General features: G+C 50.2%; 8 protein-coding genes across 8 annotated transcripts; 3 read left to right on the forward strand and 5 right to left on the reverse strand.

Moving 5' to 3' along the window:
* Window positions 1–836: 836 nt before the first annotated feature.
* Window positions 837–2933, reverse strand: PC9H_010591 (uncharacterized protein; the record flags this gene model as incomplete). Its single annotated transcript, XM_036780084.1, has 11 exons — window positions 837–927; window positions 977–1120; window positions 1171–1296; window positions 1345–1443; window positions 1523–1716; window positions 1766–1897; window positions 1949–2064; window positions 2121–2269; window positions 2325–2513; window positions 2569–2698; window positions 2747–2933. The coding sequence occupies 11 exons, from the start codon at window positions 2931–2933 to the stop codon at window positions 837–839; spliced, it is 1557 nt and encodes a 518-aa protein (XP_036627467.1).
* A 3184-nt stretch (window positions 2934–6117) lies between these two features.
* PC9H_010592 (uncharacterized protein) lies at window positions 6118–7749 on the forward strand (the record flags this gene model as incomplete). The annotated part of the gene is made up of 1 exon (XM_036780085.1): window positions 6118–7749. One exon carries the CDS (start codon window positions 6118–6120, stop codon window positions 7747–7749), a length of 1632 nt encoding a protein of 543 aa, XP_036627468.1.
* A 2119-nt stretch (window positions 7750–9868) lies between these two features.
* Window positions 9869–11715, forward strand: GDA1 (Guanosine-diphosphatase; the record flags this gene model as incomplete). Its single annotated transcript, XM_036780086.1, has 2 exons — window positions 9869–11235; window positions 11292–11715. 2 exons carry the CDS (start codon window positions 9869–9871, stop codon window positions 11713–11715), a joined length of 1791 nt encoding a protein of 596 aa, XP_036627469.1.
* Window positions 11716–11888: 173 nt separating this feature from the next.
* Window positions 11889–16578, reverse strand: PC9H_010594 (uncharacterized protein; the record flags this gene model as incomplete). The annotated part of the gene is made up of 22 exons (XM_036780087.1): window positions 11889–12280; window positions 12340–12441; window positions 12501–12589; window positions 12645–12669; window positions 12727–13079; window positions 13140–13206; window positions 13265–13324; window positions 13374–13440; window positions 13493–13612; window positions 13673–13741; window positions 13796–13834; window positions 14377–14392; window positions 14453–14825; window positions 15254–15606; window positions 15658–15724; window positions 15778–15961; window positions 16003–16045; window positions 16093–16121; window positions 16172–16224; window positions 16295–16333; window positions 16387–16394; window positions 16454–16578. The coding sequence occupies 22 exons, from the start codon at window positions 16576–16578 to the stop codon at window positions 11889–11891; spliced, it is 2673 nt and encodes an 890-aa protein (XP_036627470.1).
* Window positions 16579–18070: 1492 nt separating this feature from the next.
* Window positions 18071–19110, forward strand: PC9H_010595 (uncharacterized protein; the record flags this gene model as incomplete). Its single annotated transcript, XM_036780088.1, has 3 exons — window positions 18071–18178; window positions 18227–18593; window positions 18644–19110. 3 exons carry the CDS (start codon window positions 18071–18073, stop codon window positions 19108–19110), a joined length of 942 nt encoding a protein of 313 aa, XP_036627471.1.
* Window positions 19111–19228: 118 nt separating this feature from the next.
* PC9H_010596 (uncharacterized protein) lies at window positions 19229–21904 on the reverse strand (the record flags this gene model as incomplete). Its single annotated transcript, XM_036780089.1, has 21 exons — window positions 19229–19392; window positions 19453–19553; window positions 19607–19660; window positions 19720–19771; window positions 19832–19966; window positions 20024–20076; window positions 20129–20179; window positions 20238–20345; window positions 20401–20501; window positions 20562–20580; window positions 20638–20672; window positions 20728–20743; window positions 20794–20855; window positions 20915–20977; window positions 21038–21091; window positions 21148–21204; window positions 21253–21313; window positions 21374–21393; window positions 21451–21521; window positions 21581–21638; window positions 21692–21904. 21 exons carry the CDS (start codon window positions 21902–21904, stop codon window positions 19229–19231), a joined length of 1548 nt encoding a protein of 515 aa, XP_036627472.1.
* A 519-nt stretch (window positions 21905–22423) lies between these two features.
* On the reverse strand, window positions 22424–22908 carry PC9H_010597 (uncharacterized protein; the record flags this gene model as incomplete). Its single annotated transcript, XM_036780090.1, is given in 3 exon segments — window positions 22424–22684; window positions 22698–22720; window positions 22893–22908. 3 exon segments carry the CDS (start codon window positions 22906–22908, stop codon window positions 22424–22426), a joined length of 300 nt encoding a protein of 99 aa, XP_036627473.1.
* Window positions 22909–23049: 141 nt separating this feature from the next.
* Window positions 23050–26229, reverse strand: PC9H_010598 (uncharacterized protein; the record flags this gene model as incomplete). The annotated part of the gene is made up of 22 exons (XM_036780091.1): window positions 23050–23116; window positions 23172–23198; window positions 23247–23458; window positions 23513–23601; window positions 23663–23837; window positions 23890–23950; window positions 24003–24095; window positions 24145–24171; window positions 24222–24253; window positions 24302–24344; window positions 24399–24415; window positions 24466–24520; window positions 24571–24666; window positions 24721–24825; window positions 24877–24892; window positions 24940–24955; window positions 25011–25086; window positions 25140–25273; window positions 25322–25464; window positions 25526–25536; window positions 25595–26058; window positions 26107–26229. 22 exons carry the CDS (start codon window positions 26227–26229, stop codon window positions 23050–23052), a joined length of 2082 nt encoding a protein of 693 aa, XP_036627474.1.
* Window positions 26230–26414: the final 185 nt, after the last annotated feature.

Consider the following 26414-nt stretch of genomic DNA (forward strand, 5'->3'; position numbering starts at 1 on the left):
GACATCAGCGTGTTCTCTAAAGGCACCGAACAAATGGATTCTGACCCTAGTTCTGCATACTTCCCACATATCCACATACACGTGTGGTCCTGGCGACTCACCTTGATGCACGCATTTAATATAGTTCTGCTCTCCCCGCACAGGCAATCTGCCCAGGTTCAACTTCGCTACTACCAACATTATCACCCGCACGAGTTACTAGATAACAGTTACAAGATATAACCCACAACTTGGAACGTACCCGGATGACACGATCCGCAACGCCACCGACCACACGCTCAATATCGCCTTTGGGATCGTCGCGCCGCTCGCATATAGGAACAGCGTCGCCCCCGGGGCGGCCGTCAAGCTCCACCTCGCGACGTTCGTCCACTCCGTTGAGGCGCGCGCGTGGACCACACAACGAATAGGTCCTCCGGCGACGACTCGTGGGCGCGGGTCAGCGAGCTTGGGGCATCCGTCGCTGCGGGGACGGCGGCTGTCGCCCTCGGCACAGGCTGGCTGTTCGGTGTGTTAGGGTACAACACGTTGCGGTTATTCAGATATGTCTATGGCAGAGTATTTATGGGATGTGATGCAAGGGGACTTGGTTCGTGCCTTACACGATAGCAGTAGGCCGCTGCATGGTTGAGGATGATGTATGTTTGTTATAATCAATTCTCGATCCTGTCAGTTTGAGTGTGGCTGGTATACTTGGAAGTAAAGTTGTCGGCATCCTATGGAAGATGCCTGGCGGTATATATATATAACGAAGTTCAGCCGAGACTCTGGAGAAGCATGAATGATATGAATGATATCCAGGATACTGATATGTGATGTAGATAGAATGTGCCACCCTACCCCGACAACATAGCACATTCAACAGCCACAAGACTAGATGCCTTCTCAGACCTAGGCGACGTCTTGCACTGAAATCGTTTCGGGCGGCTACGTACCGTTTAGAAATTGCACATGTAAATACAAGGATTAGACGCACCTGGTGATTCCTGTTTCAAATTCTAGTTCTGGCGTAATTTCATTTCCATCTACGTCCTTGACCCTGTTGATGTCCACTGTAGCGAATATCGTCGCAACAGCAATCCATATACTCGCTACTGCAAGGTGTCTTCCTGGACAAATCCTGTCAAGAACTATGTTAGCGACAGACACTGCCGAGCCGAGACGCGCCACCTTCTGCCAAATCCAAAAGCAGCATCTAGATGGGGCTCTCCGTTGCCGCCATGGGACTTGGGCAAATAGCGATCGGGATTGAACCGAGTTGGTTCAGCGTAAACACTTTCGTCCATAGACATACCCCTGTTTTATCTAAGTCGGCAGTGACGGGCATCCGACTTTTGGACGTACATGATGTTTGCGAAAATTATTGAGCCTTTCGGGATGAACATGCCTTTGTAAATATCATCCTCCGTGGAGCGGTGCGGCACGCCTGAGTGTTCGTGAGCCCTCAGTTGAGTTTCACTCCAGTCATATCCTTACCAACGGGAGCGGTTGGGTGCCATCTACGTATATAGATAAAATTTACATGTCGGCAGTGATGGGAGAGCAATACCTTAATATCTCTTGTGCAACGCACTCCACGTATGGCAAGGAATCGTAGTCTTCAAAAGTAGGAAGCCGGTCAGGTCCAATAACACGGTCAATCTCTTCTTGGCCTTTCTTCTGCACCTCCGGGTGACGTAGAACCGCCAAGAAGAATGTTTCTAGGCTCGACCAAGTCTGAAAAATGTGTTCAACCGCGATATTTGTAGAAAATTGACAGCCTTACAGTCTCGCCACCTGCGACGAAGATGACGCCTGCGCACCCCTTAATATCCTCTACTTCGTCGTCTGTAAGTTTCTTCCCTGATGTTGCCTCAAGTTGCTCGAGGAGAAAAGATGGCTCCGCCGTGCCTTCCGCCTGATAACGAAAGGATCGGTGGCCTATCATGTACGCAGGACATTGACTCACCATCCGTTGTTTCACATACTCATATGGGCGATTGCACAGCTTCTTAACCGCCCATCTCCACTCTCGAGCAAAGGAAGCATAATGAGTCCCAGGAAACCACGAGGGGAAATTCATTACTGCAAGATATAGCGTTCAATGCAATATTCAATGTCTCGACAAGATCATCACGTACAAATAGGGAAAAGGTCAACTGCAGTTCCTCCAGGTGGACCTGCGTTGTTCAAAGTATACCCGCTGTCGTGTGCGATCTGTACAAATTCATCATCATCGGAAAAAATGTGGTGACCGTACGCAACGCGCATCACTATGGCCGTGGTGTACCTAGCCCCATAAGTTAGTAGCAAGGCAATGGCGAATAGTTGATATATTACTCCACCTGCCAAGGACATGTTGGTAGTCTTTCGTATTATCCATTAGTCCTTGTGCGAGAATCAACGCATTCTGGAGTTGGATAGGCTGGAATTTGGAGATGGCACGCTGGCCGAAATGTGAATGTAGGAGTTGGCGATGTTTACGAAAGCGTGAACCGTACGGCAAGAATACCAAAATTGGATCCCACCCAATTCTGACGAGTTGTGTCAGAAGAGCTAGAATAAAAGCCAGGTAGACGGTGAACTTACTCTACGTATACGGTCATGTTTGGTCGGTCACTGTACAATGCGCTGCGCTTCTCGAGAAGGTCGGTAGCTGCCTCCACGCTGTTGAGTACAATGATATTATGACTGAGGACTTTGAGATGCATGACATCCCCTAACGGAAACATTAGCGTCGAGGATAATATAGTTAAAAAAGAAATACCATATAGTTTCGACCATTCAAGAAATACCAGCTCGTGGTTGTCAGTTGGCATGACTCGTAGGTGGCCAATCAATGGGTCAGCCGGTGGACCAGGTGGGAGAGGTGGACGTTTGTTCGAGCTGCGTTTGCGATACACAAACAGGCCTCCGACCAGGGCGAGAATGATTATGATATGCTTGTTATCCATGGGGCACTTTGACAGGGAGATGGGCCAACGATACTGGAAAATCTGCCTTTATAGACTCTGTCGGTTCGTCTAACTCGATTCTAGCGAAGGAACCAAGAGAAGGTCATCAATGCACACCCCGGGCGTATATAACCAAACTGAGGCCCGTCGAATTGCTCGTGGCCTCGACCATCAACGGGGACCTGAGCTGCTTCTAAACCTGTGCAGGTGGGTAAAGTTGGTAGAATCATCAAGAAATGTGTGGGGATTTGAGAGGGTCGCCGTGGTCGTTTCTAGGCCTTTTACGGGTGAGGCATGATAAGCACAAAATGCACAAAATGCGTACAGCAAAAACTACGAACATTATACCCACCTCTGTGTCGCATTAGAATTGTTTCGGACAGCTACAGAAATTGGTATAAGAATGTAGTATGAACACACACCTCAAACTTCGTGTGTTGTCTCGTTCCGCATTTCTCTTTGGCCTTGGTGCGGTCGACTTTGCCGAATGACATCGTGGCAATGGTGAACCATATGCTCTCGATTGTGAGATGTCTGCCTAGACAGATTATTCGCACAACGTGATTGGACTATCGTCGCCAGTAGAAGGCCAAGGTAGCATGAGGCGCTTCTTTTCTTGAGAAGTAGAGGTTCAAAGAAATAGTTCCATTGGCTCCGTGTACGTGCGATGAGTCAACGAGTTTCTTGACTCCTCTCCTGAGTCTTTAGCGACGACACCGATGACAGGAGGAATGTCCAGGGCTGCACCTCACCCGAAGTAGGCTTCACGGTGTTTCGTTGTTTTGTCTGTGAGATCCCAACATGCGCCTTCGTGTCCCCGTTTTCCTTTGTCACGGCCTCAGGAAATGTACGAGTGTAGACCTGGCGTTAAGCTAGTCTAAAACTATTGTTGCTCGGATAAGCGAGCGAATGAAACGTTACTGATAGTGCGATAATACTTTACCGTCAAACCTAGCCTTGTCCTCTCGGAGGGGTTTCCGGTTCTTCGATCAATGCCTGACGATAGTCACAAAATGGACGCGAAATGAGTCTGGCCGTTGAAGTTTCATAGTGTAAAGTATCGTCTGCCAAAGAAGCGACAAACCATTCGATCGGGCTGCAGGGAAAACTCTCGCCACCAGAAGCAAATGTAATCCATGGCTCAAGAATTCGCAAGCCGAACGAACAATCGCTCAGCTCAATCCCCACAAAATACCCGAATATACACAGCGGCCCTAGACACATAGATCCAATCGCCATCCATTCGACAAGTCGCAAGAAATATTCCAGAAGCTTACCTGCCGAACTACGGAATTACAGGCAATCGGAGCTGCCTTCCCCTTGCGAGAATGAGGGAGAGAATGTTGACCAGCAAGAATGTTAGCGCGGGCCCTGAGCGCTTTGCCGTACCGTTCCTTGTTCTTACCGTCGTCGGATTTCTTGTGAGACCTTCCAATGCATGTGCCCTGCGGATTGGGTTTCGATGAACCAGCAACTCGAAAAGGGCCTAATGCGCTATCAAGGGTTGGGTAATCAGGAGAACGCGCTCACGTGCATGATTCTGACTCTATGTTGATCGCCTCATGGAGTCAACGTTGCCACCTCGGCCGAATCAGACATCGATGATTCGACGAAATGGACAAAAAGCTTCCACTCACTTGTCTCAAATTTCAACCCTCAAACCCCAACTTCCACCATCCCGCCTTTCCCTAGAACTTGCAGCGGCTTTACACACTTTCCGTATTCGCAAATCAAATGATTGCCAGATGCCGGAAGGGACACTAGAAGCACTCCGCTGGTACCGGCCAGTTCGAGCCAAGTCTTGGTAGAGGAAAAGCGCTGGAATCCGATTGCCAGGTAACGTCTGCCCGGGGAACACCAGGCCACCACACGGTCTCCACCAACCCCAGCACAACCCACAATCTCCCCAGAACGATGAGGTATCAAATTCGAGGTCGTTCGTGTCTGATGTTCCCTACCGAAACAATTGTCTCAGCGCTGGTTGTGGTGGAATAGCGGCCTATGATGTCCTTCGTGCAAACCTCAATACACTCGCGGACCGGTCCTGGTGTCTCGCTGGGGACTTCTCAAGCTGGGAGCATGTGCATCGAATGATAAACGCCCTGCAAATGAAAAGCCCCACTTTCAGGCCTCGTTCTCCGTCTACATCTGGCTCTGTTGTTCTAATGGCGGTGTCGCAACAGCGAAAGTACATAATGCTTGCTGACTCCGGTGATCAAGCATCTATCAAGACCAATTTTGTCGGGTGGCAATGGGGAGCGACACTTGTCGCCCTCGGTTGCGCGGATCTTTGTTAGGCTTTTTGCACTGATGTAAGTGCTCTGTGATGTTCTCTTGCCGGCTGAAACTCGGAATACATCAGGAGAGGGGAAACCCTTGCCCAGAGTTCGTCCCGGAATAACATACGCATATGATAACACATTTCCTGGCCCTGAATTTAATAGGACAAAGCAACAGCTTCGCTGCTGTCTATTGCGTTTGCTGTGCTGCGGGCGTCGCGCCATGACAAGATGTCGTCGTCGTTCGCGAACGTGGAGTCTCCTGCGCTGACCGCGTTGTTGACCGCATGGAATACGGTGCTACGCAGAACTACGCATGCTGTGCAATGAGCTGCTGCCGCCGTGCCGCACGGATTTAGGGTAATCGGCACGGCCGCTGATTTGTCATTGGGACGAATGACTCGAACTGAGTCGATCGTGGAAATTGCGATTTTTGTGGGGTTTTCTGTGCATTTTCCGCTGGAGTTTCTGGAGGCTTGGATGGGGGATATGTGCTGGCATTCCATGGAGAACAAAGGGGATAAACGTCTACAGCCTTACGGGCTGTATATACGCTATACACCGCTTGATGCCATAGGAAGGCGATGCCCGAGCGCTACAGCGCTGCACATGGGAAAGTGCCTGAGTTTGAAAATCGCCGCAAGATGTATATAATCTAGGGATGAGTCAGTTCTTGCCACTTGTTTCTTCCCCCTTTACCACCACCAACCCCGACGACGAGAACAGTGCACGACGCTGTTCAGCCGTCTTTTGGCCTCAGTAGTTAATCTCTGAGTTGCTTGTGAGTCACACTTCCCCCTTTCTTTTCTCCACATTTTCTTCCTGCGCTGCGCATTCCGTCTCCGAACTATCCAGAGTCACAAAGTTCGCGGCTCCGTAGTAGTTCAGTCCCCTGTGTTATTATCATGCGGAGCGGAACGGCATCCCCTTTACCAGAGGCGAACAGCCGCGCGCGCAAGCAGTCGCAGATGGTTCGCACGATTGCCTCGTCATCTAACGGTGCTTGGCGCTACGTTACATGCTCATCGTCGCTTCTCTTCGACGGCGAGGATGGTAGTCCCACCGCACAGCCTAATGACAATGCATTTGATGAACAATCAGAGCTGACTTATGCATCGCCGCCTGGTTACAGAGAATCTGGGTCGCCCGAAGTGCTGCCACTACACACTCCAAACTCTGCCTCCACTACCTCCGTAGCCATTTCCTCCCAAAGTCAGCCCAACAACTACTACAGAACTCGCCAAGATGTTCACTTCCCTGTGAATTCCTCGGCCTCGTCTCTTTCGTCAACGGTCCCGCGCCCCACTGCTCAATCCGCGCAACCACTTGAAAGTACCCTTTCAAGCTACCATCCCCAACATGTCTCAATAAACTCTCACAACAACCGTCCCCGGACGTCTTCCGTTTTTGTATCTACTACGGATCTGGCAAATCACTATGGCATCCCCACGATTCTCCCACCTGCACCACGTACTACACCTCGTAGATCACCGCAATCTGAACCACAGTCAACTGAATACCCCGACTTCGCCGCCCTCTCTGCTAATTATTTGAATATGCTAAAATCGACACCGGACGCTAATTCCGCGACTGCAGACACGACCTCATCAGCTATGGATACCATCAACCCTGCAGCCTTGTCGTCCCCGGTGGGACAATTCACCGACGAGGACTTCTGTAGGGCTCTGAGGGACGTGCTTGAAGGTGAATTGCTCACGTACTATGATTCCGACGAAGAGATGACTGACAAAGACTCAGCGGCACCGCCCACTCCAAACACCTCCCCAGCTATGCCGCCGTCGCCTGAGTTCGACGAGTTTCTCACTTCGGCCTCCCCTTATACCCCTTACACTCCGTTCGAGGATGACATCGATACACCTTTGTTCGCTGACGCAGCCATGCTCACTGGTCCCCTCATCAGCGGGCTTGACGATAACATGGATCTCTTCGGAGGCGTTCAGCCCGAGACTTCCGAAAAGTCGGCGCAACCTGCGGTCCCACCTCTCCCCGACCACTCACAGTGGTACACGATGTCCCCCGACACACCATTGTTGGATCTCGCCCCCGCTTCCTATCCTTCTCCCGCTCTCGACTCTTCCAAGCCCGTCGCCCCTCCCCCTCGTCGCAAGTCCACGGCCACGGGTACGAGGAAGAACATCACTCCTGATACCTTGGTGCCGCTCGACGCACCAACGCAGCCGCGCAAGTATATCACCCCTTCTGTGACGTCGAGGAAGGAGGTGCCGGCTACGTTCCTGCGCAAGCGAGCGCGTTCCCAGGCATTCAATGATGACGATGAGATGCCAGAAGATGCTCCCGGTCCCAACGCCACCGAGAAGGAGCAGATTGAGTGGAAACGTCGGCAGAACACGCTCGCAGCTCGTAAGAGTCGGAAGCGCAAGCTCGAGCACCAACAACAGCTTGAAGACCAAGTACAGGCACTCTCTTCCGACCGCGAGAAGTGGAAGACTCGTGCCCTGATGCTTCAAAATATGCTCCATAGCCACGGCATCCCATTCGCTCAGTTCGAAGACTAAACTCTGCGTCGCGCGACACGATTATGATTAATGCTATACACCACCTCCATTTTATATCTCATCGGACTCCTTGACCTTGACTAGCTGAGCCATGCGAGGATTGGCCTCAGCCTTCGATTGCTCTTTGTATATCACTTCATCTACACCATCATTCCCCACCCATTTGTTTGGAGCATCGTCGTACCCCCATCCCCCACCCTACCTGCTTTGATACGCGCTTTCGTGAAATCTAGTACACCGATATACTTCTGAAAACTCGATCCTTTCTCCTGTAGCTCCACTTATCAATCCCCCCACCCCTTCCCGCCTGCTCATCGCTACAATCTCTCCTAAATACGTCCCAAATACTTGTGTATAACCGAGCCAACGAAAAACTGTTGCACATATTTTGATCGTGAGAATGGTTGATAACTTGTTGATCATCAATGCAAGCATGTAAATGTTTTCTTCCCGCTACCGTCGACCAGCGCAGTAATCCCTTCGCAGCTTCCATTACGTGGAAGCAAGTTCTAGAGTGCCTCTCCGCTCAAGTAAAGATACGAGCGATAGCTATCAATATGACAACGTACGACATTGTACTCAAAGCCGTGTATCGTGATGTCTTTTGGGAACGGATTGATGTAGCCATGGTCAAGTCATTGATATGCCTGCGGTGAAAGGATTTCGTTATTCTCATCAGCGCCGGCGCCCTGATATCTGCCTCTCAGTAAACCTAACATAGCGGTCCGGGTTCGTTCGAAGACTTCACGTTCGCCTATGGTTCGTTCGCTTGATGTACAGTAAGGAGATGCGAGGACATAAACAGGACCCGATCCCCCCGAGGCTGGCGAGAATCCCCCATTGGGTACAAATGTGCCTATGGCGCGAAGGCCCCAAGCTACCGCTCTGCTTCACTGCTTGGAGTCTGCAAGTCACAGCTGATCGCGGGATCGGTGAAGCACCCCGTACAGGCAATGCAGGCCGCTGTAGCGTATATGTCTGGCCTCACGAACGCATCGTGGAGACTCGATGCCTTCCGCCCGTTGCAGCATCTTTCTTCTCGACGCCGGCCACGGTCATCGCAAGCGATCTTCGGAAATTGGACGTTCAGTGTTCCGCGATCGAATTGGCAGCTTTGACCGCTGCAGGTCCGGAGGGACTCGAGGAACTTCGGATTACTTTGCAATTTCAAGCATGCGAGTCTACGGATGCCCTAGTTCGCGCGCGACCAACAACATCTGGTAACTGGCCTCGCGGCGCTGCTGAGTGGACTAACCCTCGCTTGCTATGCTCGCCTCGACCTCTCGCCATTCTTCAACACAGTCGGGGTGCTCCCCTCTCTCCATCAACTCTCACTTCATATAAACCTAACTGCCGATCTCCTGTCTAACCCTGCCGCTCTCGTGCGCTCTTTGCCAACAATCACAGCATCTGCGTTCCGTTGAGCTCCTCCCCCAGTGCTATGAGCCAGGTCCTTACATTTGGGGGGATTTCACATCGCAAGTCGCCATGGACGAACGCGCATTATCCGGGCTCGATGAACTGAAGATTTTCTACCCTGTTGATTTGGACGTTGACGCCTGGAATTCTCGCTCGAAAGCGACCCTCAACAGGCTTTACCTTCACCGACGATTTTTCAGCTTACCAGAAGTCAAACACTTAGCATTGGCTTCCCCCCGGCTCTACATCAATCTGACTGCACTTTACCTTGAAGTCCATGTACTATGCCCGGCCATCTTTGATATCCTCTTCTGCAACGTTTCAATACTTCAATCACTCAGTCTCGTCTATCAAGTCGTTGGCGGGATATATATCTCGAGCAGGGGTGAGGAGCATGGACACAGCCCTCACGCAGTAGACGTTGATTCAGGAGAATCCCTAATGGTGAGTTTACCCACTCGTTTCTTTTTTGTGATGATTTGGGAGTATCAAGTCAAACAACCGAGGTATTCTTATCATATCAATGATTTCAATACATGGCGGCAGTTGCTAGGGCTGCACCTCGAATAACCACCATGCGAGCAACCTAGAGCCGTATATATTTAGCCGATGTATTGCACTTGTGTACTCTGGACTCCTTTGTGAGAGCGCTCATATATGATGCTGATGGAAAATATTACAAGTTAGGAGTGACCCACGTATGCCGCCTTGCGCCACACAATCGTCGTCTAACTCTTCATCCGCAACCACCATCTCCTCCTCCTCTTCCGTGCGCCCGAACATTACCTCCGCACTATCCAGGATTCCTGCGCGCCTCGCCAAAATGGCCATTATGTCGCCTCGCAGCGCGAACTACGAAAGATTAGAAGGCGGCATGGGTCCAGGTCGCCGCACCGGTCTCGCAAGATTCGCATGGAAAAAGTTCGCTGTTGCTGCTGTCGTTCTTATAGGACTTGTGTACTTCTTTGGGCCCCGAGAACCGAAGGATTTGATGAAATGGCACAACGAGAAAGAGAAAGAGCCTGCGGAACACAATGCTATAGCCTTCCCTGAGGACGACGAGCAATTGGATTCACCCGCGCCGCTGGCGACCATTGAGCCGCCACCAACACAGACCCACAACGACCACACCACCACCCGACCCACATCTTTCGAAAGCGACCCCGACCCGTCGAAAACGGTGTACTGCACCACTCCCCACGACCCCTCCGCCCACCTCGTCCAATATGCACTTATGATTGACGCTGGGTCCACCGGCTCGCGCATCCACGTCTACAAATTCAACAACTGCGGGCCATCGGCAACCTACGAATACGAGACATTCAAAATGACACAACCAGGACTGTCGGCGTACTCTGGCAAGCCGGAGGAGGCCGCCCAGAGCTTGGATGTGTTGATGGAGGAGGCGATGAGGGTCGTTCCCGAGGACCTTAGGAAGTGTACTCCTGTTGCGGTGAAGGCGACTGCTGGATTGAGGCTGCTGGGTACGACGGAGAGTGGGGCTATTCTGGATGCTGTGAGAGACCGACTACATATGAAGTATCCGTTCGTACTCGCCGAGAAGGATGGCGTGGTCGTCATGGACGGCAAGGACGAGGGCGTGTACGCTTGGATCACCGCCAACTATCTGCTCGACACCATCAGAGCCGACACCCCCACCGACACTCCCACATACGCAGTCCTTGACCTCGGCGGCGCTTCAACACAAATTGTCTTTGAGCCCAAGTTCTCGCAGCCCGACTCATCTCTCGTCGAAGGCGAGCACAAATACGACTTGACGTTCGGGGGAAAGACCCATGTGCTCTACCAACATTCGTACCTCGGTTACGGGCTGATGCGCGCGAGGAAGCACGTTCATCAGTTGGTCGACTTTATGGCGTCGTTGAGGGCGGCGGGCGATCCTTCCAAGCCCGTGGGTAATCCTTGCCTGGCGAAGGGGACTGAACGGGTGGTCAGCGTTGCTGACAAGGTGTCGGGTGAGACACGGGAGGTTACAATGGTCGGTGAAGACATCGGCAGCTTCGAGGCATGCAACAGAATTGTCGAGCTCGTTATGGCCAAAGACGCGTACGTGTCACCGTCGATTCGTTGTTTCTACGCATTTGACACACATTATACTACAGCATATGCGAGGTGAAACCATGCTCCTTCGACGGTGTATACCAGCCCTCCCTCATGGACAGCTTCCCAGCGGGCAAGGTCCTGCTGCTCTCCTATTTCTACGACCGTCTGCACCCCCTCCTCCCGAAAGACGCTGCATCGCCCATCACGGTATCCACGCTCTCCTCGCTCGCTACCGACGTGTGCAAAGGCAGAGCTGCCTGGGAAGCGCGCTGGGGGAACGACAAGGAGGTCATGGATGAGCTCGAGGGGCGGCCGGAGTGGTGCCTGGATATGACGTTCATGCATGCGCTGTTAAGGCTTGGATATGAGTTTGGGGCGGAGAGGGAGGTGAGGATAGGTAAGCAGGTCGAGGGGACGGAGCTGGGATGGTGCCTCGGGGCTACCATCGCGATGGTCGGAGGAACATTGACATGCAGGATGTAATGTAATATTCTTGCCTGGGTTACTCCATACTGTTGTTCGTTAGCATAGGTTCACTGTATTAACTACATTCATATATTTGGCATTACATTAATCTGCAAGACATGATACTAGCACACGCAGAATGTTGGACATATTTCTGTAGTGGTGAGTTGTTTTGCTTGTCTTCCAGGGCGTCACAGGATATACGTAAACCACGCCCTGCGATCCCCCAAACCCTCTGGCTCTTCCTCCTTGGTGACCACTGCACGTAACCTATCCTTGACTCTATTTTGGCTCCACAGATAAATGACATTCCCTACCGCAGCGATCCCCAATCCAACGGACGATACCAACAGAACAATGGTGGCGTTGGTGTAACGGGGAGGCGGCGAGAGCGAGCCAATTAGCCATGTCGCCAAAATTCCTCCAGCGTTGGTCATTACGCAGGCGCAGGCGATAGCAGAAGCGCGTCGCACATGCGGGGCGGTGTTGTTTGCGACCCAGCTAGTGATCGCTGGGGCGGCAGCATTGATTCCTGCGATCGTGAGGAAGAGACTGCCGTATTGGACAGATGTGCTGTGCGACGCTGAGAAGAGTTCAAATACGTGAGGATGGCGTATGGTAGGATACCAGCGTCGGTCATACCAAGAAACATGGAAAACCCGGCAGTAAGGCAGGCAGCACATATAATTATGACAATGCCACGGCGTTTGTAATGATCAGCAACGTATGATCCTAGATTGGTGACTGTCGAAACAGGAGAGGTCAGCTACAAATAGGCTAGGTCATAGCGACTATGTCCGCACCCACGAAACCAACAGCATAAGGAGGCACCGTCATGAGTTGGGCTCGAGTTCCACTCCACCCAAGCGCTTGCACGATTGACGGCGTAAAGCTTCAGAAGTTTATGAGCAAATCAAGCGGATATGACAGATGGAAGTGGGCCTCACTAGCTCAGTGAATAAAGAATAATGCCTGTACAAATTTGACTTCATTAATTGCTCAGTTTCTGCTAATCAAGTAATCTCTTACCATTGAAGAAGAATATACAGAGAATAAACCATACGTGGGGCAGTCTAAACACCTGGAAGACTTCCTTCCACGCGAAACCGTCGGCACTATCATTCTGGCTGATCGCCCCATCTTCACGCAGACGCTTCAGAACATATCCCCTTTCTCCTGCACCGAGAAGGGCGCAGTGCCCAACTGACTCGGGGATGATGAAGAAAGAAACTATGCCAAAGACAACGGTGAACAGGCCCTCGAGAATGAATATCCACGCCCAGCCTCGTTTCCCACCTATACCATCCATGTGCAATATCGCAGCAGCAAGCAGTCCGCTGAACGCCCCAGCTAATGATGAGGCAGAGAAGATCATGGAGAGCCTAGACAAGGTGATTTGGGTTTCAAAACTGATTTCTGGGGACATGTATCGGGAAGCTCACCGTCGCTGAAGTTTCGACCGCGGGTAGAAGAGGGACATATACAGGACGATGGCTGGTAGCATTCCGCCTAAACGTCCGATTGGCCTTAGTTGTACAATTGCACAGTCTTGGGTGGAATACGGTACCTTCGAAGAGGCCAAGGAAGAAGCGACACACCAATAAACCTCCAAAGCTATTGACGGTTCCTAAGTGACCTTCTAGGTGCAGCAGAAACGAGTGGAGAACAGGGCGAACCATGTAAGGTCATTACTATACCCCAAAGTGTCATCAATGTGGGTAGGAGGATATTTGGGCCAACGATCTACGTAGCAGACCGTCAGCTAGCGTGGCAGCACGATCTAGCAACCGCGTACCTTCAGCAGTAGATTGACGGGTAATTCAGCACATAAGTAGGGGCTACGTACTCCTTCATTGAACAAGAATAGATAAAGCAAGGAGATCATACACACACGAGGGTCACGGTCAGGGAAATACTATACTGCATGTCCAAGGGAATCAGACACGGGTGACAGTAGTGTAGCGGCGAAACGAACTTGGTCATTCGTGAGCCGTAGATCTGTTTGTAAACCTGCAATTCGAGCGTTCCCTAAATTTGTACGGTCCTAAAGTAAGAACGACATCAATATCAATGATCCTCGTAACGACTCCCCACTCACCAACCACGATAAGAGGTAAAAGACGGTAAGTGTTGCGATCTACGTAACATAGTGCACATATTAGTAGTAATCCCTTGCTCGAGTTCTCAAGTTGCTCACGACGCTGTTCAAGAGGTCGGTCAGAAGAAGTGGTTTTATAAGGAAATTTGGACCTTACCAGAGATCAATCTTCCGCCAGACCACTCTCTCCAGTTGGGCGTCTGCATCAACACTGATTGTCGATGAACCTGGTAGAACATTGACCTTTTCTGAGGACGTCAGTGAATCCTTCCGCTCCATAATGCGCAGACGGGCCCAAAGATGGCCCTCCCACAGGATCCTCAAGCATGTGGTTTTGTAGCCATTGTGTGCTATACATATACTAAGTAAGACATGCCTTGCCGGAAGACGATAACAGAAATAAAAAGTTCCGCTTATCGACTCCAATGTTGGTTCCTAGGAAAAGTGCACGCAAGGGCGAACACATAACGCACCTATGGGACTGGGTTCCCGGATCCGGTGATGCTGAAGGACCCGGCGAAGCGAGAGCTCAGAAACGTGAATTTACTTGAATATCATTACAGCGCCGTGCCTAGACGCACCAGCGCTTCGTCAAGCCTGTATACAGATATAAAGCAATGCCAGACTCAGTACATAAATCATAAAATATAAATGAACCATGCGCTACGATCACCCAAACCTGCTGGCTCCTCTTCTTTAGTGATGGTAGCCCTTAGTTCTGCCTTCTTCTTGTTCTGCATCCATAGGTACAGAACGTTGAGCCCAGCGGCGACACCAAGACCAATGGAAAATACCAGCAGGACGATCGTCGCTTTCGTGTAGCGTGGGGCCGCCGAGAGTGACCCAAGGAGCCATGTGGACAGGATACCTCCCATATTTGTCAACATACACACAACGGCAATGGCTGAGGCACGTCGAATATGTGGCGCAGTGTTATTCGCTGTCCAACTTGTGATGGTGGGCGCTGCCGTGTTGATTCCCGAGAGTGTGAGGAACAAGCTACCGTATTGAACGGCATGCTTGTGCGAGCCTATATTAATAGTGCCATTAGCCGAATGATATGTGAAGAAGTAAGATCGTAACATTACCTAGGAACATGCTGAATCCGACAATAGTACAAGCAGAGCAGAACATGACGACGGCACCGCGACAGTGATATCGGTCGGCAACGTAGGATGCAACATTAGTGACTTGAAGGAAGGTAAGACCAATCCACATCAAGATCTGTTGGGAATAACTCACGAACGAACGCCGCCGCGTAAGGTGGAACAGACATGAGTTGGGCTCTGTTTGCGCTGTATCCCAATCCCTGAATAATTGATGGGGCAAAGCTTTTGACCGAGTCAACACCGAGGTCCACATGGAGTTGAGGAAGCTACTTACTAGCTTAAGGAGTAAAGTATCGTCCCTTGAAACGAAATTAAGATCGTGAAGGGTTAAAGGTATAAGCCGACGTACCGTGGAAGAAGAATATGAAGAACAACAACCAAACATGGGGTAGGTGGAAGATTCTGAACACTTCACGCCATGAGAACACATCGCTGCGGTCGTCTTTGCTGATGGCACCATCCTCCCGTAGTCGAAGCATGATGTACTCCTTCTCCTCTTGCTTGAGTAGCCTACAATTCATCGGCGAACTTGGGATGAAGAAGGAGGAGAGGATGCCAAAGAGGACAGTGAAAATTCCTTCGAGGATGAAGATCCAAGCCCAACCAGGCCTTCCACCGATCCCAGACATTTCAGAGATTCCGGCAGCGAGGAGGCCACTGAATGCACCGGCCAAAGATGAGGCTGCGAAGACTACTGATAAACTTTTTCAGAGCAGTCAGTCGGTGACTAGTAGATACCGATGTACGACTCACCGTTTTTGGAGTTGTGCTCTGGGATAGAATAGAGAGAGATACAGGACGATGCCAGGAAGAACACCACCTGGAGCGTCGTTCAACGCAGTCATTCGTGGGGCACTGATAGATGCAACTAACCTTCGAACAGACCCAAGAAGAATCGACAGGCCAATAAACCGGCATAGTTGTGGACAACACCTGCATAATGGAATGAGTAGAATTCCTTCTCGGTCTGATGTGGCATGCCTTGTAGAGTGGTTACCACGCCCCAGAGCACCAACAAGGTGGACAGGAGAACATTGGGTCCCACAATCTTCACTTGCTAAGTAAATGAAGGTCTTTTAGAGTTGTAGATTAACATACTTTCAGAAGTAGATTTGAGGGTAATTCCGCAAATATGTAAGGGCTGCAATCATGTTCAGATCGACGTTCAAAAAAGGTGGCCATACGCACATAAATGTGACGGTTAACGCAATGCTGTACTGTATAGACGTCAGTGAAATCCCTTCTGAAGCGTGGAAGTTTCGCCTACCTGATCATTGGTGAGGTGTAAATCCTTCTGTAGACCTGCGACCCGAGCATTGCCTAGGTTGGTTCTGTCCTTTGGGCCAATCAGCACCCGGGGAGTCCGGACGGCGTCAAGTTATTTACTCACCAGCCAAGAAAGCAGGTAGAAAATAGTGACCACTCCCAACTATAGGGAACAATTTTAGTTGATTTTACTTGGGGACATAGGGTGGTGGTGACAAACCACACTGAGGGGCGGTCACAAAGTCAGTGGCGCTCTTAGTCGGCGAAATCAGAGACTACTCACGAGAGATCGAGCTTCCACCACACGTATCTCTCGAGCCTGGCGGCTTGCTCGTCACTGAAACTCGAGGAATCGGAAACTTTGCCGGTGGAGTTAATTGAACCTTTCAACGACATGTCCTTCTCCATGGTGGACGGATTGGCGGGTAGGTGACGATCAAGAATACTTCTGCGATTATATACTTCTATCCCCCTCTCGGCCTTGAGAATCAGAGAGCTACGCCGCCGTCATGTTGGATGGTACTCAAAGGAGATAGAAAAACGGGGTATCCCGTATCAGTCCATCAAGAAGCACACTTCATCTGACCGGTTTCTCCACTCCACCACATAAGGAGAAGGAAAAGGTGCGAAGTTAAGGATAACAGCAACTCAACAACTTTGTCGTAGGTTTCTATCGGCCTCTAAGACGAGTAGAAGAGCATGGGAGAGTAGTATCGCTTCGATGGGCATGTCAGAAGGTGGCATCATCTGAAAGAACTCGCGTAAAAGCGCATAGGTGGTCGCTGAGGTACTTGTGACCGAAAAAATCGCGAAGACTCACAGTACACGCTGAACTGTGAGAACTCAGGAACAGGCATAACAAGAGTGCTCACAGCAATGCTTTGAACGCGAACAGTAAATCGCTTCCATAGCCGATCTAACTGAGCAATTGCGTGTGTGGTTGAAGCGGGGGGTGAGAGAATGTTGCTGATATCTATGTTTGGCGCAACTTTATTGATGAGCGCCATATGTATACTGCCGTCAGATCGTAAAATTGCGAAGTCAATTCAAATGATACGGGGACCGTGGATTTGGAGATCACCAGGCGTTTACGGACAGCTGGCGTTCTGATAGCATAAGCGAAGCTGATGACGCCTGCATCCGGCATCTGTGCGCCTTCAGAAAAAGGTGGGGTTAGCCACGAGTTGGGCCAAAATGCAAGAACTGCAACTTTAGTTTTCACGCCACTGATGGGCGCAATTGACGCAACTAAAGTTGTAGTTCAATGAAGACAGTAAGTTCGCGGGGGGAGATATCGTGCATACCGATAGACTTTTATCGTGTTCGGATTGAGTTCCATCAATTCTGGGAGAAGACCGAATTAGAAAACTTACAGGTTGTCATCGGTTCGTCTGCCGAGCGAATTTGAAGTTGATAAAAATATGCACTATCATGATTGCACTTGTCGCAGGAGGCTGTGGAGAAAGCGACGCGTTGAGTTCAAGCCAGTATACCTTTGTGGGCGTAAGTAACGCACCCGTTGTTGCGTCCGCATGTTTCCACATCTCGTCGCCACCAAGCACATCGTCCACCGCTTTACGTGTCAGTGTTGTTCTTGAAGTCATCTTTTGTATTCACTTTCCAGTCGGAACAAGGCCTTGTACCAGTAATGCTAGGACCCACAGACCTGCTTGGAGATGGGGAATTCGTAGGCGCAAGTATTACAGGCCCATTTATTGTATCCAGTTTCCGCAGAAATGACAAGGAAATTCGCGCAAGTTGGGCAGAACAACATGGTTTGAGATTGAGAGTGGTCACTGTGGCGTAGGCGCGGCGGCGTCTGTTGCCATCCGAGTCGCTGACTCTGAATCCGATCTTCAAAAGGCGACGGATATCAGTGCTAATAGCATCGATATCAGCCATGGGTTTCCTCAGCCATTTGAAAGACAAGTTTTCGGACCGCCACGGTCAAAATGAACAAAATGAAGATGACCTCCCGCCGCAATGGGCACCGGCGCCAGAGAAATCAGTAAAGTGGTATCCCTATGGTATATTAATGCCGCTAATAACGGGCCAGTATCACAATGGAAAGCTGGCGGACGCAACAGACGATGAGTACACATCTGCAGAGAAGTTTTGCGTGGAGTTCCCGCCCCAGCCGCCCCGCCTTCTGCCGTCAGCAGCTGTAGATCGCATAAAAGAAGTTGGTGCCAAAGCTTGGGAAATCGAGTACCCACAAACGTCTCGCTTCGTCGGCAGCATCACCAATCCAAGTGAAGCGAAAGGCGGACCTTCGGTCTGCAAAGTAGAAACCAATGCAAAATGCAAGGATATTTGTCTCATGAGCAATCTGCCCCTGATGGCAGGTATGTACGACGGGCGAGGCAAGAAGGGGTTTTATTACGAGATTCTCATCAAGCGCATGGACGGGCTAGTTGCCATAGGCGAGTAAGATCTGTTCAGCCTCAGACAAATCTAACCTCCTCTCACACAGGCACAACATGTAGACCATATCCAGTCTGGAGGCTACCAGGATGGAACAGGCTCAGCGCCGGCTTGCATCTGGATGACTTGCGCAAATTCTTCGAAGACCCAGATGGTGGGCGAGACTACACGGAGGCCTTAACACAGGTCTCCTCTGGGGACACCGTCGGATGTGGCTACGAATTCACTTCCGGGGCTTTGTTCTTCACATACAATGGTCAAAGATTGGCGAATGCATTCACAGGCATTTACCTCCCGAGGCACAATCATGATGTATTTGCTGCCATCGGTGTGGAGGGGCGTAACGATTTTGAGATAAATTTCGGGGCTGAGCTCTTCCGATGGAAAGAGGGAAACGAATGGGCATGGCTGACGGAAGGAAGTGTAGGAGGACAGATGAGCGGTGGCCCTAGCGACGCCGGCGACGAGCTTCCATCATACAACGATGCTAACTCATCGACTGCCTTCACGTATTAGCTGAGAATGATACAAGTATGTTCATATTGAAATGATTGATGGTCGTATATACTTGATCGTTACTACTTACTATCATCAACCCACTCGCATGGGTGCCCAGTACTAGACCGGGAGAGTGCTAATAAAGATATCTGAATCCTCTTCGTCGTTCGATCGCTTGCTCGAAGGTGATACCCTCCAACTTGGCAGCCTCCTCCACTCTGGCTCGCTCAGCGCCTTCCATCATCCCTTTCTCTTCTCTGTCCATCTGCTTGTTCTCGCGAATGAGCATGTGACGGATGACTACCGGCACGTCAGCACTCTAAGCATAACTCCTGGCAGCGGAACAGGAAGACGACATACGCAGGGATAAAAGACTAGCGAAGACCAAGGCAGCCAGACTAATAGCCATTGATTGATGGTATTCGGGACTCCATGCGGCCTTCCATGTGTAAGACCCCATCCTATAAAATTATACGTGTTAGCAGTAACTTACGGTGCCGAAAATAAAACACACAAATTCCCAATGTTTCCACACCCGTTGACGATTCCAATGGCAGCAGCCCGTTTGCTAAGTGGGGAATTACGTGTGAGCATCGATAATTACGATATTTGCAGCTATTCACTCACGCTGGAGGTCGGGGAACGGCGTTTGATACCCAAACGAGGGTCATGGCAAAGCCTATCCAGGACATTTAGACCCGGGACCTCGGAGCCGTCTTAACAAGTAATGAACACTCACCAACATATCCCAGGGCCATAAGAAAGAGGGACACATACCGTCCTCCGATGCTCATCGTACACAAGGCAATAATGAAACCGACGATGACGACCCACCACCAGCCAGCAATGTGAAAGAATCGTTCACCGGTCCGATCTACGCAAGCAAGGTTGCGTTACGAAGAGGTAAAGAGGAATATAGGAATGGAATTACCAGCATGCCAAGCATTAAGGCAGCAGACTATGCCAGCAAGAATCCAAGGAGGACTTGAAGCAAACATTAATAGCATGTGTGAGGACAATCAGGAGAGGGACATACGCAGCCAGAAGCAATGTGTTCGTCGTTGAGAAACCCAATGTTGCGGTGAGACTTGTAACAGAATGGCGTTAACCTCATCACCATACACCAAGTAAAGACAAACACGTACGTCGGGAAGAATTGGACGAAGCTCAGTCCGAGGAGTTGCGATGTGGTCATAATAGCAAATATGCTAACTTTTGGGTCCTTTAAAGCCATGACCAACCCCTTCAGAGGGCTTGTGGATGGGCGTAAGTCGCCGTATACGAAGCGAAGGGACTCAATGAACGTACGAGTCTTCTGCAGTATCTTTATCTGCTTCGCCAGCATCTTCAGCCAATCGTGCTTGAGCTAGACGCTTGTCGAATCCAGAAACCCACTTAGTGTTGTGAGGCTAGTTGGCATCCGTTTGTCAGCATATGCCATTCCACCGAATCAATGGATCAGTGCTGACATAGTCAGGTAGTGCCCACCTAGAGTCACAGAACGGTCAGTATGAGAACCCGAACATATTCAAAACAAGGGCTGACATGCTAATGAACCCGATGGTGCAAGTGATGGACCCCTTCGCGAAGTCATTATCAACAGGAAGCGGAAAAGGAGAGCCGGGCGAACGCTACCTCTATGAAGAACAACCTAATTCGAGTATTAATGAGATAATTTGGGATACTAGAGATTAGGCCAACCATCTCCAGGCTCGGATTCCGCGTTTGCCTTCCATACTTGAAAGAATTCCTGCGGCTATGAGCTAGATTGTCCACATTAGAATCTAAGAAAAGACGAAGGTGACGCTAAATATACACGCACCGCTCCAAATGCATTCGAAACCAATAATCCGGCGTACAGTATTGCGGAACGGAGAGCAAGTTCCTAATTTGAGGCAAAGGGGTGTTGGAGTACCCCTGTCAAAGATAGGAAGCTCTCACTCACCTTCTTCGTGTACCACCGCGATAGTAAATAAATAGCACCGGGGTAGAAAGCAGCCTGTCAAGCCGAGGTTATTAGTGTACTGCGTGAAGGGGTGAAATCATCGAGGCCACCTCGGGTAATCCAATGAAGACTCGGCAAGCAAGAATTCCAGCGAAGTTATGGGTTATCTAGAAGCACCAGTGAGATACTTCGGAGGCCGGGAAAAGGTCACAAACCCCCGTCAGCGCACTAGTCAGCCCCCATAGTACAACGCAACCACCGATGTACCATGATGGCCTTTTGATAGGTGTATGATTAGGTACAACTTGGATTGGAGTGTTGTGGAAACCAACTCACCGTTTTACAACGTTCAGAAGCTTGTCAACCGTCGAATTAGCACTATGGAGTCACCTCAACAACGTGGAACGACATACCATATTTGAAGGAATCTGCGCAGGGCAGTAGGAGACAAATAAGATGGCGATGACAGTAGCATACTGCACATCTACAGAGGAGTAGAGCGTTAGCGAGCGACTTAGTCGCCAGTTCACCGAGCAAGGCTACCTGAGATCCCTAAATCCTGTTGCATTCCTTGGAGCCTCGCAGTTGTCACACCATTCCGCTGTCATCTCAATGTCAGGTCAGTCCTCCTGGCATATCTGGCTGGCTACTCACGTCGATGTAATTCATGATGAATATGATGAAGATAGTAGGAAGAAGTCTCGTGTCCAGCTTCCGCACCAACTTCTTCTCTGCAAGCAATCGCTCTGGCGAACCAGACTCTGGCAAGGCATTTCCATCGGCTACGCTGTCTGCTGACGACTCCAACTGCTGGATCTCGGCACTGGATTTCTCGTCGTACGGTGCTATCGTTTTGCTCGTGTCCATGGTTCGGATAGAGAGGCCGCCTGAGTGACGAAGGAGAAGCTTCGAACGCTCCGAGCCTTTTATCTCTCATGCAAAAGAAGTGGTGCGCATTATACCCGGGAAGCATGATGCATGCTGTACATACGGGCGGGCCCCACGCTAGAGATTTATAGAACGCGGGACGATTCCTGAGGAATCAAAGTAGCCCGTCAGTTTATCTGGCAGGAGAGTGTTTAACACCGCTCCACCAGGACCAGGCAGAACGCTAGTAGGATAAAAATACGCACCGGCGCTGTCACTGTGCACTACGATTGCGTCGAAGAACCATAGTATCAGGTCGAACACGTAAGGTCGAGCAATGCATAGTAGACGGACCGCAAGCTAAAAATAGCGACTCGGTCGCGATGTCAGTGGAGAAAGTTCACAATTGGGGATGTCCATATGTCAGATGACACTGTACCTCAACAGAAAAAGTGTCTGATGATGAGCCCGACGCATGAATGAATAGATAATCTATAATACACGGATTATGACTGGAGATCACACAGATGTCTCCTTCCCAATAGCAATAGCGGGCGCGCCCGCTCCAAGGAGTCCGTCTTTGAGCGATGGGGTCTTCTTCTTCGGACTGAAGAAGCCATCTTCGTTATCTTCAACGGGTCGTGCCAAAGCGATGGCAGCGAGAAGGAGGGGGAGGATGACGAAGAAACGCATCGTGTGCTGAAGCCTGAGAGTGGAGAAATTGTCAGCGACACGTGTGTCCGACTGAACGTCAAAGACCGGATTGATTGATTCGAATAGCTAGGATACTCACCAACAAGTATTTGGGGGAGACTGCTAAGCGTCGAAAATACAAGACATGCTTTATATCTCAAAGTGCTTTAACTAGTCGCGGAGTGATAGCTGTCAGTCTCAAATGCATTAGCTGCTGGTAAGATAGCCTGTAGCGATAGCGCCAGAGGCCCATATAGACTGCATGCTTCCCTAGCTTTGCGCCACGCGAGCTTACTATGATAGCTCGACATATCGAACGGTAGGGAGGTAGCGTGGCCTATTGCATGTGTCCGAAAAATAAGAAACAAGATACTACAGCCACTGCACAACCACACATCAATCTAAATCTAAATATATGTCCATTGGTGCTTTCGTTAGTCCACGATACATTTCTAGCCTCGTGGTTTCGTTCCTGTGCATCGTGTGTTTGGAAGAGAGGCATTAACCGAATCCCAAGCACTATAAAACACGTCCGTCAAGAACTGTGGTAGAGGATAACAGACACATGACTCACTCCGGATAATCACATCCCGCAACAGGTCTACCCGCCTGTTAGAGATTATCAAGGCGACAGATCCCAGGAACTTACACATATGCCAACGCTTGATCTTTGGCATTCGTCCAGCCAGTACCAACTGTTGCAGAAGGGGCCGAACTGAATGTGGGCGCGAAGAGCGTCTTGACTGTACCCGTCGCTGTATATGTAGGTAGAAGAGTCATCTGAGTGCCAGAGAAGGAGGGTGATAGGGTAGCGGGAGGGAATGCACGAGCTTGGTTGGCAGAGAGCGTCCCTGCTCCCGACTAAAAAGGCAATGTGTTAACATCGAGGTGGAAACGTTCGGCGGTCAAACGTACTCCTCCAATCGCGGTCGACGGATGTCGCCCGTCGAAAACATCCGAGGTCTGTAGTACTGATGCGCAGTGTCCAACAGCCTCACGGGGGTCTGTTGCCGTCCATCCTCATTTTTGAGTCAAGAAGATAACGCAAACTTACGCCAAACTAACCTTTGGGTATCCAACCCCGCTGCAACCCGAGTTTATAATGCCAGAGAGGACTAGAAGATTTCTGCAGGACAGTGGAATTACCTATCTTCCACGTCCAGAAAAAAAAGTTCTGCAGCGCGTCCATTGAAGCCAATGTGACCTTCTTGAGGTTATCAATTGTAGTCTGGTCGTAATGCTAATAACGATGAATTAATTCATATCCGCAAAATATGGTTGGCAGGGCTTACTTCCCAGTCATCCCAATGTGCGCAGTCTGTGTTAGTCGGACTTGAGCCGACGCCATTTAGCCTGTGGTTGCCCTCAGCAATCCTCAGACAATACGTAATCTATAAACACTGACCATAATCCACAGTCGTTGATGGCAGTAGAGAATTCCCCGCCCACTGTGACGCCGAATACTCTCGAGGAACGGTTCGTCGCCATGGCCCATTCACTAAGAGTAAGTTAAGAACGAGATCACGATTCAAGACAGAATCACCGACCATGGTATATCGACCATCTCTTCAAGTCTGCATGATAATATAGATGATTGTCCAGGAATGAAATTGGCATAACGTACGTGAGTGCACCGTCTTTACGGAAAGCCAGATACTAGAGAGAGATATTAGTTTGCCAACAACTGGTGCTGTAGCAACATACTGGGTGTTGGTCAATCACAACTCTGTCGGACCCTGAGAGAAAGCTGGAGGGTGTTGGAGTTGCAGAGACGTGAGTCAGAATGCGCGCAAAAACTTACTTTTCCCAAGGCTTGAGCTAGGAAATCTGTCAGTATGGGAGAGTAGAGTTATTTAGCCTGAACTAACTCCCTGAAAAGCATCATGCAGGACAATATAGGGCCCATTTCCGGTCCCAAGCCCACTGAATCCAGCTATCAGAATAAGGATAACCATGCGACAGTCGCGACGTACGTTGCATTCCTGATAGTGTCGTACGCGGCGTAGTAGAAACTTTCTATAGAGGTTTGCCCAATTGTTTTCCACAATATTTCGTTGACGATACCCAGCCTGAGGCGTTCCGTCAGGATGCGCTATCCCAAAAGCGCGAGAACGAAGGCTTACATGCAAACAACGTCTCGGTATTGTTCCTGACTAACAAATTCGGTAAGAATTTGAATGTACGTGAGAGTTCGCTGGGCATTGGCGATTCCCATAACGCCGTTCATGCTATGCGTGCAAGTGAGGTCGAGGATATAAAGAAGTAAAATACCCACTTACAAGTTGATACTACCGCCTGACAGACAGTCAGCATCGTCACACCATAAGATGACCTATACTCACCCTTGCCGGAATGATTCTGACATTGTAGGACAATTAGTTTGCAGGCAAGTAATAGACTGGTCGCCACATACCCAGCCATTCTGGCTCCCCGGCAAAGCGTGGAGGTCGAGATATATACGAAGGCCATACTTTCGAGCCCATTCGATACTGCCAGTGAAATATTACAAAGACGAAATTAAGACATAGAAAGGGAGACCAACGCCTTGAGGAGGTATGTCCAAGAGGAGCTTTTTAAGAAAGGCTCGTGTTCCATGGTGTCGATAGCCCAAAATCCGATAGGGATCCGGACCCAGTTCAAACCAGCGGCGGCAATTTCGGCGAAGTCCCTTTCAGTCTGAGGGGAAGTTAGTACGGAACCAGAGAAGAAGCGGGTAGAACCCACAATGAATGTGGCATAATGATTCTCTAGCTCTTTTGCAACGTTCTTTCCCATTGCTACGCAGAGCATCCATTCGTCGATGACCGCGAAACCGCCAACGGTAGCATATTTTTCATACAATGCGGGTACAATGAAGGGTTCCGTGACTGTATGCCACAGATGCATTTGTGAGCCCATATGCCCTCGTCGTTACAGTGATTCACTCACCTAGCCAACCACTATCAAAGGTCAAAGACTAGTCAGCGCGTACGAGTATGCAAAGATGTATATGCTCACCCAAGATTGACACCCCTTATAACATCGGTTCCCCATACCCATTCTTCTGACCCAATTCTCTTTGACCAGCTTTGGGCTTTCCCTCCTGGTGCGAAGGGGTCATCAGGAGTTGTAGCCCAGTCTCCGCCGTAGTTGTTCGAGTATATGAACAATTCGCCGTTATCCATCCGGATGATAGAGCCATCCGTTCCAGCGGTGGGAAGCGGGCCATCCGGCAGAACCGGGGAGGGCGTCGGTGTCGCAGATGTGCTTGTATTGGATCTCTCGGACGATTGATTCCTCTTTTTGAAATAATGGGTCAAAAGAACTGGAATCGCAACCGCAGCCACGAGAATGATGCATATACATATACCAAGTATCACAAAAGTGAGCGTTCGCTTTCGAGAAGGCTTAGATTGGACTGAAGCTGATGAAGGTTCTTGCGTGTCTTTCAAGCCAGGCGGGTCCTCGAAAGTGGGGGTGTCCTAGCAAGAATGATCAACGAAATAAAGGAGAACTGGGAAGAAACGTACTATCAGCGGGTTACTCGAGGGCAACCATTTCGAGTCGCCCGCTTCTGATAGCGAAGGAGTCGCTACCTCTTCAGTCGCGACTGGATTGTACTGCGAGTCCATCATGGCCCTGTCGGTCGCCATTGAGTTGGCGTGCTTCCAGCATGCTCAAGATACCTGTACATTATGTATACCAGGGCACGTTGGTTGATTCTCGCGCTTCTGGCGTGTTGTTATGCTTCTGTGTACGTCCACCAGAGTTTGAGCTTCGACCAGGCGGAAAAGAAGCGGGAAATACCGAAGGCAACCAAGAAGAAGCGAGGAACATG

Source organism: Pleurotus ostreatus, assembly GCF_014466165.1.
Source record: "Pleurotus ostreatus strain PC9 chromosome Unknown scaffold_8, whole genome shotgun sequence".
Taxonomy (NCBI): Eukaryota; Fungi; Basidiomycota; class Agaricomycetes; order Agaricales; family Pleurotaceae; genus Pleurotus; species Pleurotus ostreatus.